Source organism: Rhincodon typus, chromosome 5 (assembly GCF_021869965.1).
Source record: "Rhincodon typus isolate 14 chromosome 5, sRhiTyp1.1, whole genome shotgun sequence".
NCBI classification, from domain to species: Eukaryota; Metazoa; Chordata; class Chondrichthyes; order Orectolobiformes; family Rhincodontidae; genus Rhincodon; species Rhincodon typus.
Window position 1 is genome coordinate 104,238,770 of NC_063336.1, and position 14,725 is coordinate 104,253,494.

At 43.0% G+C, this 14,725-nt stretch overlaps 1 protein-coding gene across 5 annotated transcripts in view; it reads left to right on the top strand.

Annotated features, from left to right (window-relative positions):
* Positions 1-14,725, top strand: part of grhl1 (grainyhead-like transcription factor 1) — a 101,228-nt gene that overhangs the window by 31,894 nt on the left and 54,609 nt on the right. For all 5 annotated transcript variants that reach the window (XM_048597494.1, XM_048597491.1, XM_048597493.1 and 2 more), the window contains 4 exons: positions 707-1,085; positions 10,206-10,282; positions 13,139-13,295; positions 13,772-13,883. In XM_048597494.1, coding sequence (XP_048453451.1) covers positions 707-1,085; positions 10,206-10,282; positions 13,139-13,295; positions 13,772-13,883 — 725 coding nt within the window. The remainder of the gene's footprint in view (positions 1-706; positions 1,086-10,205; positions 10,283-13,138; positions 13,296-13,771; positions 13,884-14,725) is intronic.

Sequence of the window (14,725 nt, forward strand, 5' to 3'; positions counted from 1 at the left end):
CCTGTACTGGGCTGGACTCCCTCACAGTGTCACTGTCTCCCCTCCTGAACTGGGCTGTACTGGGCGGGACTGCCTCATTGTGAAAGTCTCCTCTCTGTCAGATCTGATACGCTCATTTACTTTATCGGCATGTCTGGTTTTCTCTGCTTTTCTTGTGAATTTTTGAATGCGTCAATGTTTTGACAAATCTTTGGCCTCATTGGATGAAATGAATAACTCTGTTGCATTTTGAACTTTGGATCAATGAAGCTTTTCTCTCCATGATTCTTCCTTTAATTGCAATAATGGAAGCACAAACAATTAGAATTTTGGGGTTGATTTTGAATGGCCTTACTTGACATTGACAGGACTTTACAGAGGGTCAGTAGCAATACTGTCACCTAACACTACCATTAGATTTGCCACTATTTTAAAAGTACCAGACAGACAGCATCTGCTTGATTCAGGTGAGAGGCTCATTTTAAGATGGAAACTGTGATTGCATAATATATTTTCAAGTTAATCTGTGTTAGGGGTCACACTTATCTGCCGAACCGTGTAGGTGATCACTGTGCCCTTCCTCTTAGTTAAAATCTACCCAATATTTGAAGAATTTGTTTTGAGGAAAATAATGGCCAAGTTGAGAAGTCCACATAAATAGTTCAGTGGCTTTCCATGTTGCCGTTGCATTGCAGTACGTGTGAAATGATCGTCTTTTCTTTTTAAGGAATTGCATGCTATCTGCAACAGATCACCCAGTCATTTCCACTGCGGATAATCGAGTGCAGCAACTGAGAGTGTTGCCAGTCAATCTGGTGTTGCCTGGCCACTCCATAGGACACGATAAAGTAAATCAGTTTACAACCACAGACACTACTGTCACTGTCTCTGTCACAACAGTACCAACGCAATCTATTAAAACCGAAATGAACCCTAATAACTTTTCTGTGGGAATGCTGCCGGCATCGTACTGCAGCGAGCCTCCTGAGCGCTCTGTCATTCACGATCGAAATCCTCACGGTGACCAGTTTGCCTCAACTGCACAGTCACAGAGAAGAACTCCAGACACGACTTTCACAGAGAATTTCAAGGAAGGCTCTCAAGAGGTAAACCAGCCAATTTCACACCTATTGCACTATCTGACGTAACGGTTAGTGTTTAGTCTCCTTAATGATGGAATGAACACCCTGTATTTTAAATCAAAACAGCAAATGTTGGTTAAAGGTCTGGCAACATCTGTGGAGAAACAGTTAATATTTTGAGTCAAGTATGAGTTGCTTTGAAATTCCCTGTTTTTAATGTTGGTTTCTCTGAGAGGACAGCTGGGAGGTGATCATCTCTCAGTTCTCTCAATGCCGCCCTAATTGGTGTTATGACATATGTAGAGCAAGGCTATGGATAGTTGCATTTCTATCCTCAATGATCCACCCCCATAGCAGCATGATGCAGATTGAGAACTTGATACAGTTGGGTGGAAGGGGTTGAACCAATCTCTCATCAATCTATTGTGCCATGAAGTAGTATTGAGATGGACCATGACATGTATCACCATTTGCAGCATTGTTAATTATAGTCTAATCTTAATGTGCCACATTGTCTGCTTACTTAGTGATGAGTAAATCGTTAGAGGTGAAATTCACATTGGGCAGTAATATTAAAAGAACAGTGAATTGAAACCCATTGAACCACCTGTCTGAAAAGAAAATCCAGCAGAGTATAAAACTATCTGCTGATTTGCTACCATCCAGGTTTCATTTTGTTCCATGGAAAATGTGGGATCATAATGACAGCTTTTCATTGCAAACTGTTAGTGTACCCCAGCCCTTCAGATGTTTCCACATTCCCTTTCTGTGGATGGCTTGTTTTCATTTGGATTATTACAGAAAATATGATGAAGTGCAAACTGACAGGCAAAGCCAAAATAGAGGACAAAATTCATACTCTGAAGTTGTTGAAACTCAGTGTTGAGTCCCAAGGGCTGTAAAGTGCCTAAGTAGAAAATGTGATCCTGTTCCTCTAGCTTGTACTGGGTTTCACAGGAGCATTGCAGCAGCCTTGGACAAAAATGTTAGCACTGAAGCAAGATGGTGTATCAAAATGGCAAGTTAATTACAGATGGAGTGGCAGAGCTTTTATTATAGTAGAGTGCAAAAAAAAAGCCCACGTTATTATATCTGCATGCGGTACAAATATGAAGGCAAAAAAAAATGAAGGTGCTAAATGGGTTCCAGACAATTAATTGTTTAACTATAGAGAACACAAGCTGGAATAGTATGCAGGATTTTGCACATGATAGATAGACATGTTTGGGAAAGAACTAAAGGAACAGGAATGTCCAGGCTAACCTGTCATCTTTTATGCTGCATAACACGAGCTCATCCAAAATTCTGTTACCTGTATCCCAACTTGCACAAACTTCTGCTCACCCAGCAATCCTGTGCGTACTACGCCTATTTGCCTTTTGGAACAACAAAGCCTCAGTTTTAAAGTTCTCATAGTGTTTTCATATCTCTCTCTCCTCTTGATCTCTGTAGTGTCCTCCAACCTGACCACGTCTGAAAGACCTGCTCTCCCTGAATTGTAGGCTTGTCATTCTAAATCTCTAATTTTAATCGCTCCACCATTGACAGTCATGTTGTCAGCTACTTAGGCTTTAAGCTCAGATATTCCTTCTGTAAAACTCTTTGCAACTCTACACTCTTTTATTTTAAGATGTTACTTAAAACTTAGCTCTTTAACCAAATTTTTCTTCACCTATCTTAATATCTCATTATGTGGCTTGGTGTCAATGTTTTTTTTTGATAAAACTCCTGTGAAGTGCCTTGGGGTGTTTTCACAATGTTAAAGATGCAGTACAAATGCAAGTTGTTTCTTGACTGGTATAAATACTTTCATATGTATTTCATAATATGGAACAATTACACCATCACATGTAAGGCTGCAATTAACTCAAATTTTCCTGGTCTGACTGGGAACCTCAGCTCTTGCCACAACCATTTACAGCAATCTAATAATCTTGTATAACAAGAAAACAGCTTTAACCATTACAGATATTACTATTTGCCACAGTTACAGACAAATAACAATATGTTACAAATGAATTCAGTACAACAAATATGCAAAAGATCTATCTCCTTCCCAAAATCCACAAACCTGAATGCCCTGGTCGACCCATTGTCTCCGCCTGCTCCTGCCCAACCGAACTGATCTCCAACTATCTGGACTCCATTTTCTCCCCCTTGGTCCAGGAACTCCCTACCTATGTCCGTGACACCACCCACGCCCTCCACCTCCTCCAGAACTTCCAATTCCCCGGTCCCCAACACCTCATCTTTACCATGGACGTCCAGTCCCTCTACACCTGCATTCCCCATGCAGATGGCCTAAAGGCCCTCCGCTTCTTCCTGTCCCGCAGGCCCGACCAGTCCCCCTCCACTGACACCCTCATCCGCTTAGCCGAACTCATCCTCACCCTCAACAACTTCTCTTTCAATTCCTCCCACTTCCTACAGACAAAGAGGGTGGGCCCAAGCTACACCTGCCTCTTTGTAGGTTACGTGGAACAATCCCTCTTCCGTAGCTACACCGGCCCTAAACCGCACCTCTTCCTCCGTTACATTGATGACTGTATCGGCGCCGCCTCGTGCTCCCACGAGGAGCTCGACCAGGTCATCCACTTCACCAACACCTTCCACCCCAACCTTAAGTTTACCTGGACCATCTCTAATACCTCTCTCCCCTTCCTGGACCTCTCTGTCTCCATATCGGGCAACCACCTAGAAACCGATATTCATTTCAAGCCCACCGACTCCCACAGCTACCTAGAATATTCCTCCTCCCACCCACCTTCCTGCAAAAATGCTATCCCCTATTCCCAATTCCTTCGCCTCCGCCGCATCTGCTCCCAGGATGAGGCATTCCACTCCCGTACATCTCAGTTGTCCTCATGTTTCAAGGACCATAACTTCCCCCCCTCAGTGGTTGAGAACGCCCTCAACCGTGTCTCCCACATTTCCCGCAACTCATCCCTCACACCCCTTCCACGCAATAAGAACCAAAAAAGAATCCCCCTCGTCCTCATGTACCACCCCACCAACCTCCAGATCCAACGCATCATCCTCCGACACTTCCGCCATCTGCAATCCAACTCCACCACCAAAGACATCTTTCCCTCTCCACCCTTATCTGCTTTCCAGAGGGACCACTCTCTCCGTGACTCCCTTGTCCGCTCCACACTCCCCTCCAGCCCCACCACACCCGGCACTTTTCCCTGCAACCGCAGGAAGTGCTACACCTGCCCCCATACCTCCTCCCTCACCCCCATCCCAGGCCCCAAGAAGACTTTCCACATCAAGCAGATGTTTACCTGCACATCTGCCAATGTGGTATACTGCATCCGCTGTACCTGGTGTGGCCTCCTCTACATTGGGGAAACCAAGCGGAGGCTCGGGGACCGCTTTGCAGAACACCTATGCTCGGTTCGCAATAAACAACTGCACCTCCCAGTCGCGAACCATTTCAACTCCCCCTCCCATTCCTCAGACGACATGTCCATCCTGGGCCTCCTGCAGTGCCACAACGATGCCACCCGAAGGTTGCAGGAACAGCAACTCATATTCCGCTTGGGAACCCTGCAGCCCAATGGTATCAATGTGGATTTCACAAGTTTCAAAATCTCCCCTCCCCCTACCGCATCCCAAAACCAGTCCAGCTCGTCCCCGCCTCCCTAACCTGTTCTTCCTCCCACCTATCCCCTCCTCCCACCTCAAGCCGCACCCCCATCTCCTACTGACTAACCTCATCCCGCCCCCTTGACCTGTCCGTCCTCCCTGGACTGACCTATCCCCTCCCTAACTCCCCACCTGCACTCACCTTTACTGGCTCCATCCCCGCCTCTTCGACCTGTTTGTTTCCTCTCCACCTATCCTCTCCTCTATCCATCTTCTATCCGCCTCCCACTCTCTCCCTATTTATTTCAGAACCCCCTTCCCCTCCCCCTCTTCTGATGAAGGGTCTAGGCCCGAAACGTCAGCCTTTCTGCTCCTATGATGCTGCTTGGCCTGCTGTGTTCATCCAGCCCTGCACCTTGTTGTCTTGCAAAAGAATGAAGTTAGTCATGAATCTATCTAAAGCAACAATTTATGTGTAATTCATTAAAAAATCTGAAGGTGCTGTGCAGGAGCATTATAAACCAAACAGTGACTTCAAACTGCATTAGAAAATAGCAGATCAGATGACCAAATGGGAATCTTATCCCTAATCATTTGTACATATCACTGAATATCCACCCTTACCATTGACCTGAACTTGAACAGCTACACAAATACAATAGCTGCAAGAACAAATCAGATGCTGCAATTTCTGTGGGAAGTCACTCACCTCCTGACTCTTCAAAGTCTTCCTGAGATCTACAAGGTACACTTCAGGAGTTTAATGGAACAATCCACTTGCCTGGATGAGTGTAGCTTCTATAATATTTTTAAGAAGATTGACAAAGAAGCTGCTAGACTGACACCCCATCCAACACTCCAATATTCATTTCCTTCACCACCAACTATCAGGAGCAACAGTGAAACCCATCTACAAAATGCACTGCAGTATCTCACCAAGGCTGCTCTGGCAACATCTTCCAAACCAGCGACATCTACCACTTAGAAGGTCATGCACAGCTGATGAATGTGAACCCATGCATTGGTGATAATCTGGTGAAACTTTAATACCTTAGTATAGTTTTATAATTCACTTGAACTTCTGTTCTCTTTGGAGTTCATGCTAATATTTTTCCTGTAACCAAGGACCCTGATTGGTGTTGTGGACAGGCCTCCTAGCAGGAGTCAGGATGTGTAGAAACTTAAATTAGGAGATACAAAAGGCATGTAAGAAATGCACAATTACAATAATCATGGGAGACTTCATTATGCAGGCAGACTAGGGAAATCAGGTTGGTAACAAATCTCAAGAAAAGGATTTAATGGAATGTCATCGAGATTGCTTTTTTGGAGCACTTGTGGTAGAGCCTACTAGGGAACAGGCAATTCTGGATTTGGTGATGGGTAATGAGGCAGACTAGATTAGGGAGCTGAAGGCAAAGAAACCCCTAGGGGGGCAGTGACCATAATATGGTAGAATTCACCCTACACTTTGAGAGGGAGAAGATCGAATCAGGTATAACATTATTACAATTGAGTAAAGGTAACTGAAATGACATGAGGGAGGAGCTGGCCAGAGTTGATTGGAAGGGAAGACAGTGCAGCAGCAATGGCAGGGATTTCTGGGGGTAATTCAGGAGGAACAGCAGAAATTCATCCCCAGGAAGAAGAAACATACTGAGGGGAGGGTGAGGCAACCATAGCTGACAAGAGAAATCAGGAACAGCACAAAAGCAAAAGGAAAGGCATTCGGTGTGGTGAAAGTTAGTGGGACGCCAGATGATTGGGAAGCCTTTAAAAACCAGCAGAGGATAACTAAAAAAAGCAGTAACGGGGGTGATGATTAAATATGCGCGTAAGCCAGCAAGTAATATTAAAGAAGATTGCAAGTACCTAAAAATAGAGAGGTAAGAGTGGACATTGGACCACTGAAAAGTGAGCAGGAGAAGTAGTAAAGGAAATGGCGGAGGAACTGGATTCGTGCTTTGCATCAGACTTCACAGTGGAAGACACTAACCACATACCAGAACTTCAAAAGAGTCAGGGACAGAGGTGAGTGTAGTGGCCATCACTAAGGAGAATGTGCTGGGGAAGCTGAAAGGTCTGAAGGCAGATAAATCACGGGACTGGATGGACTATGGACTACACCCCAGAGTTTTGAAGGAGATAGCTGAGGAGATTGTAGAGGCATTGGTGGTGATCTTTCAGGAATTACTGGAGTTGGGGAGGGTCCCAGAAGACTGGAAATGGCTAATGTAACACCTCTATTTAAGAAGGGAGGGAGGCAAAAGACAGGAAACTGTAGGCCAGTTAACTTGACCTTGATCATTGGTAGAGTCCATTATTAAGGATGAGATTGCAGAGTGCTTGGAAGTGCATGGTAAAATAGGGCCGAGTCAGCATGGCTTCATCAAGGAGAGGTCATTCCTGACAAATCTGTTCGAACTCTTTGAGGAGGTAACAAGCAAGTTAGCCAAAAGGGGAGCTAGTGGACATGATCTATTTGGATTTCCAAAACGCCTTTGACAAGGTGCTGCACAGGAGGCTGGTAAATAAGATAAGAGTTTGTGGTGTTGGGGCAATGTATGGCATGGATAGAGGGTTGGCCGACTGGCAGAAGGCAGAGAGTAGGGATAAAGGGGCCCTTTTTGGGATGTCAGCCAGTGATTTGTGAGTTCCGCAGGGATCAGTGTTGGGACCACAACTATTCATGTTATACATTAACGATCTGGATGAAGGAACTGAGGGCAATGTTGCTAGGTTTGCAGATGACACAAAGATAGGTGGAGGGACAGGTAATGTTGAGGAAGCAGGGAGGCTGCTGAATGACTTGGACAGACTAGGCCAGTTGGCAAAGAAGTGGCAGATGGAATACAATTTGGGAAGGTGTGAGGTTATGCACTTTTGTAGGAAGAATAGAAGCATAGACTATTTTCTGAATGAGGAAAGGCTTTGGCAATCTGAAGCACGAATAGACTTGGGAGTCCTAGTTTTCAGGATTCTCTTAAGGTTAACATGTAGGTTCACTTGATGGTTAGGAAATCACATGCAATGTTAGCATTCATTTTAAGAGGACTAGAATGTAAGAGCAGGGATGTACTGCTAAGGCTGTTTAAGGCTCTGGTCAGACCGTATTTGGAATATCGTGAGCAGTTTTAGGCCCTTTATCTAAGGAAGGATGTGTTGGCATTGGAGGAAGCCCAACGGACTTGATGGAATTTAGAAGGACGAGGGGGAGTCTGATTGAAACTTAGAGAATACTGAGAGGTCTGGATACAGTGGACAAGGAGGAGATGTTTTCTTTAGTAGGAGAGACTCGCACTTGAGGGCACAGCCTCCAAGTGAAGGGACAACCCTTATAACTGAGATAAGGAGGAATTTCTTCAGCCACAGGCTAGTTAATTTGTGGAACTGATTGCTGCAAAGGACTGTGGAAGCCAAGTCATTGAGCATATTTAAGACAAAGGTAGGTTCTCGATTGGTAAGGGGATCAAGGGTTATGAGGAAAAGGCAGGAGAATGAGGTTGAGAAACATTTCAGTCGTGATTGAATGACAGAGCGGACCCAAAAGGTTGAATGGTTGAATTCTGCTCTTTTATCTTATGGTCTTATCACAAGTTGATGACCTTCATCAGGACAGTTCTGAAGGGCCTTTGATTCTGTTTCTCTCCACAAATGCTGCCAGAGCGGAGTATTCTAAATATTTTCTGTTTTGATTTTATTAAAAGATTATCTGTTTATATCCCATTTGCTATGTGTGGGAGCTTGCTGGGTCCATGTTGGTTTCCTACATTATAACAGGGACTGTGTTTCAAAAGTTCTTCAACGGCTGTAAAATAAATTGGAGTGTTCTGAGGTTGAAACATTAAATTCCTGCTTTCATACATTGTCTTTTATACTCAATCTTGCTGATGGCATTTGCCACTTTGTCCATTATTCTTGATTTCAAAAGTTACACAATTGTTCTGCAACAGCAATACAGAAATAATTGAATTTATAGCATGCCTCTTAGAATCACAGGTGATCCCAACAGCCTGTATTTTTCCCATGTGTAAGTCACATTGGTGATTTAGCCTTAGCACTGTCGCAGAATTAAGATAAGGACCAGGATAAATGCTGTGGCAGCACATATGAGGTCAGCTCCTCCCCAGGACACAAACAGGATACAAATTAAAATATGAATTGCTAAACAAGTAGGTTTTCTGCTCCATCTCTCACCAACCTGTGATTTTGCATTCTAATCAAATGTGTGTGAGAATAATCACAGGTTGGCAGGCACACAAGCGGAAAACCCAAGCTAGTGGAGAAAATACTGTTTATCTAATGGGAAGGGGATTGCAGTTGTGGTTGATTTACATTTAACATTTTGCTGATTTTAAGTGGAAAAGTAACCGTGAGTCTTGGGTGATGTTTTCTGGTTTATACCTCCACCTGCTTTACGTTAAAATTGATGGAGAGGCAAAGTTATAGCCCTTTGCTTAGGGAAGGAAAAGCTTTCATTTATCGCTTTGCGCAAGACATCACGAGGCATTTCACACATGCTGAATTGTTTTGAATTGCAGTCACTCAGTCACTATGTAAGCAAAACGAACATGCGTTTTGCTCGAAGTGTTCTTCAAACCTATCAATGAAACAAATAAGTAGCTAAATAACTCCTGGTGATGGGAAGAATGTTAACCAAGATATCCAGCAAACTACCTGCATTTTTTCAATTTGTTTCGCTAAACCTTTAATGCCCACATTTGTCAAACAGGAGCTTCATTTTCATTCTCTGGCAGTGGTCAGATGGCCCTCCATCCCACATTGGACCTATGGATGGCCCTCCATCCCACATTGTACCTGCGGATGGTCCTCTATCCCACATTGGACCTATGGATGGTCCTCCATCCCACATTGGACCTATGGATGGTCCTCCATCCCACATTGGTCCTGTGGATGGCCCTCCATCTCACATTGGTCCTATGGATGATCCCCCATCCCACATTGGACCTATGGATGGTCCTCCATCCCACATTGACTTGTCTGCCTAAGGTACTGAGGTCCAGGACTTCAATCCAACTTGACGAATGTTGCCAATAGAACCAGGCTGACACAGTGTTATGGGTGCATATTCTTCATCGGGAATAGAGAAAAACTTCAAATATCATGAGCACAAAAATGTTTTAGTGTTCACCCTGCGTGAGCAAACAGCATGCAGACAGACTCAAATAGAATCATAGTTCTGCATGTAATCGAGAGTATTGACAAAATACTTTACAGATTTATCAGCCAGCATCAACCTAATTGTTGATCAGAATCAGGCTGGTGCTGGTTAAGGTACATTGAGCTGAATGAATTAATCAGTGAAAAATGTAATAATTAATTAATTTGTTCAAAGGCATTTGCAAGAAACAAAGTCTGCTTCAGTAAGATGTGTTGTATAGTTGTCATTTGACTTTGGGGTCAAGATGAAATTTTATAGCATTTTTTTTCTCTCATGTGTCCACAATAAGATAAATAGGGCAAGCCCATGAAGGGGTGCAATCATGGTCTCATTAGCCTTTTATGCCCGTCTTCTTATGTTTACTTTCATCACAGGTGTTTGGCTTTCCTACCGATCTCCATGTTCGAATGCCTACTATGAGTTCAGAGGAGTATGCCTTTGATAGAATGAGGTAAATACTTCTAAATAAAGCAAAGAACTGTGGATGTCACAGATCTGAAACAAGCAAAAACGGAAATTGCTGGAGAAACTCAGCAAGTCTGGCAGCTTCTGTGGAGAGGAAAAAGAGAGTTAACACTTCGAGTCCAGCCACCCCTTGTCAGAACTTCATAACGTTAACTCTGTTCTCTCTCCACAGATGCTGCCAGACCTGCTGAGTTTCTCCAGCAATTTCTATTGTGGTTTGGTAAATATTTTAGACACTCCTGTCATCTTTTTATGGAAACTTAATGTCTATGTGTTCTTATACACTAACGATTACATTTCAAGTACATCATTGGTGTCCTAAGTGGTAACATTCACAACTTTATAAAATGTTCCTATATTGTGTAAGGTGAGTTGCAGTAGATAAGTAGATAGTGACTCACTTCAAGCCAGAGAATAAGATTGGACCCAAGTAGCTTATGTGGAGGGAAGTACTTGCAATGTCTTACTGAATGAAGTTGATTCTATGATGTAACATCCAATTAATCTACTATGGTATACAGAATCTAATCAGTACCTCTTTCAGGGGGACATTAGCTGCTGCACAACACCTTTAAAACTTTATGGTACTGTAGCAGAGAAATTTAGGAGATGTGGGTGCTCAAGGAAGCAAGAAATTAAGAAGGGATATTCAACCCATCAAGCTAATTTCTATCATAAATGCCACTCACCAATTTAATTTGTGGAAAGAAATTCGTTTTAAAAAATGCACCTTGATCCCCAGTGGTGATCAAAGAAGATACAGAATTCGTTTTATTCTTCCTTCATGTGATGGGGATGTCATTGGTTTGTGTTTGTTGCCCATCCTTACTTGCCCTTGTGAAGGTGATGGTGATCTGCTATCTTGAGCCACTGCGGTAGTTTGTGGGATAACCACAGTGCTGTTAGGGAGAGTGTTCTAAGATATTGAGTCAGCCAGGCACAGCAAAATAGTTCCAAGTCAGGATGCTGTGTGACCTGGGGGGGCGGTCTTGCAGGTCGTGGTGTTCCCATGCATCGACAGTCCTTGTCCTTCTGGTGGTAGAGGCCACTGGTGTGGAACATACCGTTAGAGGAGCCTTGCTGAATTGCTGCAGTGCATCTTGTAGATAGTTGGTAGCAAAGGAAGTGATGATTTGAGTTGGTGAAGGGGGTGATAGTCAAGGGGGCTGCTTTCGCCTGGATGGTATCGAGCTTCTTAAATGTTATTGAGGCTGCACTTTCCCAGGTAAGTGGGGAGTATTCCATCAAACTCCTGATGTTACCTTGTAGATGTCAATGAGGCTTTGCAGAGTCAGGAGGTGAGTGAATTCCGACAGAATTCCTAGCATCTGACCGGCTGTTTTAGTGACAGTATTTGTGTGGTTGTTCCAGTTCAGTTTCTGGTCAATGCTACCTGTGGTTATTGTAGGTCTTTCGGAGATTGTACTACCATTGAATGTCAAGGGGAGATGGCTAGATTCTCTCGTTGGCGATGGTCTTTGCCTGGCATTTGTGGCACATAATAAGATCATGGCTGATCTGTTTGTGTTCTGAGTTCCACATTCCCATTTACCCCCCGATTAACCTTTGAAACTCTTGCCTGTCAACAATTTGTTCACCTCTAACTCAAAAATATTCAGTGACCTGGCCTCCACTGCCTTCCGAGCCAGTGTTCCAAGGTCACGCAGCACTCCAAGAGAAAAGCTTTTGATTCATCTCAGTCCTAAAAGTGTAACTCCTAATTTTTAAACAGTGGCCTCTGGTTCTTGATTCAGCCACAACAGGAAACATGGTTTACTATCTTTCACGGCTTGTGGGAGAATTGATCTATCTGATTGCCCACCTTACGGCAGGTTTACTGGGAAAAAAATATTTATAAATTAATTTTTCCCAACAATTCCACACCCACCTCCGCAATTCTCCCCTCCTTTTCTCAAATCGTTAACCTTTTCCTGGGATATTGTTTCTCGGGTGCTCGTCACTATCTGGTATCTCTTAGTCCATTGATAATCTTGGTGTGTGAGCCCAGAGAGAGGCTGGTGAGAGGTTGTTCAATAGTAGGATGTACTACGGCCCACACTGCATCCCCATTGCTCCATATCCAAGTGAACCTTCACTGCAGAGCTTTCAGAAGTGGAAGGCCTGGCCAAATTACCCCTCCCTGTCTCAGGACTGTTGACAGTAAATACTGTGCTCCAGTGAGAGCCTGATGTTTCTTCCCTGGCACAGAATTAGCCAAGAGTCTACAGCACACAAGCCCATTGAATTCAAATTCAAATTCAAATTCAATTCACTTGAATTCTCAGTGAATGGTTGTTGTTTGAAGTTTCACCAGGCACTGACTCTTGCTGAGAGTGACAAGGGAGGGACAGACAGAGAGAGTGTCTTCCAGTTCTCGTTCACAAATTGATGTTTCCTGACCTCTGTTTTGCTTTCCAGAAGCAGCTGTTAATATGGATTCATTTGTATGCTCTGAGTCTGCTCATTTGTTTTTCAAAACTGGGTAACAGCAGACAAGCCAATTATCTCCTGATGTGTCAAATTAACATACAAGTGCGAATCAAACATGATGCAAGCTTCTTGATGCTTCTAGATATAGTTATCTGGTTTCACTGTCTTTGGATGAAATGATAATTTCAGTGCAGTTTTTGTACAGCCCTCATTTGTTTCACAAAGCTCGCCTCAACCTGTGGTCCGGTGATCACAGCAGTTATTTTAGGTCCACATTTGCCTTTTAAAAATGTCACTTTAGTCTGTAAAAGCCTTGAGCATTAAAATTAGATGATAGACATTGAATATTAATATACCATTTTTGGTGCAGTCAGAATAACATATGGTTCATTTTTTATTTACTATTTTACAGAAGTACATTTGAATATGTTTTGGAAGCTTCCAAATCACTTAAACAGAAGACAGGTGATGGAACCATGACTTATTTGAATAAGGGTCAGTTTTATCCCATCACACTCAAAGAAGTGGGTTCCAATGAAGAAATCCATCATCCAGTCAGCAAAGTCAGAGTAAGTGTTGATGTGAATGTCAACTTTATTTTATTGTCATTATATGTAATTGCTCTAAGTACAAGTGCCGTACTACCATTTTCAATCTTTCAAAATATTTCTAAAATAAAAATTGTTTTTATGTAGTCCACAAAAAAAGTATACATGTTGTGAAAAGCATTCCTACTTATTAAAGCCTTAATCTCTTATTAAGTGGGGTAAATTCTAACTTTGTGGTTGCGGAAAATAATTGATAGTGAGCTTGAAGTTTATTTGTCATGTCCCAGTATTTTTTAAATCCGTTACCTTCTGAAGAGATGTTAGACAAACTGCTACTTTTTTAAAACTGGCCACACTATCATTCAAAGGTAAAATCTACCAGACTTTTGATTGCATGAAGTGAATACTTTACAGATCCTTTTCTTTGTATGCCATATGGTCCTAGTAAAAACTCCTGCTTTGTTATTGTAAAATTCTGAATTTTCTTCTATTTTCAGAGTGTGATAATGGTTGTTTTTGGTGATGATAAAATCCGTGATGAGCAACTTAGGCACTGGAAATACTGGCACTCCCGGCAGCACACTGCGAAACAGCGCTGCATTGACATTGGTATGGAACAAGCAACTTCTTGCTGTCAGATATAAAAGGGCTTTGTTTAAGGAAGTAAATGTTTATTTGGACAGGTTGCTATAACATTTTACCAAATTATCCCTTGTAGACTAGGTGCCTCACTTTGACAGTGGTCATCAATAGGAAATGATGTGCATTGGTCTACCCTAGAAATGAGCTGTTGGTCACCTCCTTGTTGTGTTTGCGTTGCCTGACTGTGAGGTATGTTAGACGTCCACAACAGAACCCTAGAACTATCCTAAAGCAAGGAACTTCAGGGTACCTGTCACCACTGCAGTGATTGGCAAGGCATAGTCCTTTGGTACTCCAGGAAACATCTCTCTGTAGAAGGTTGCAAAGATCAAAGCCAACCTGTCTTGAGAAGTACAATTTCCTCCGATATTTTAAGACAGGCCACCCTTATCCTATTGGTTTGGTTGGATGAACGAAGTCTTCTTAAAGCAATCCCATCAACTACTGCCATCTCAGAACTTCTGCTGGTTGTTCAGTGCTGCCAATCTTCCACTTCCTCCATTCTCCTCCTCCACACATAGGGCTGCTCTCACATTAGACAACTGGTGGTGGTTTAACCTGACGGACACCATGCCAACAGTTAGCAGTTAGCGCATTCCCTTCCAGACACTTGCACTGCTTATTGAGGGTCACTAATCAAAAGGAAAAATTGCAAAGAGTTTGCCAAGTCACAGCTTGCTTCAACTCATGAGATCAGAATCACACAAGTGCAACTCTGATCCAGATATATATACAAGTTGATCAGAATTTCAATTTTCTTTCTGGTTTAACTTCAGATTTGGGATCTTAATTTTGACAGAGGACTAAGA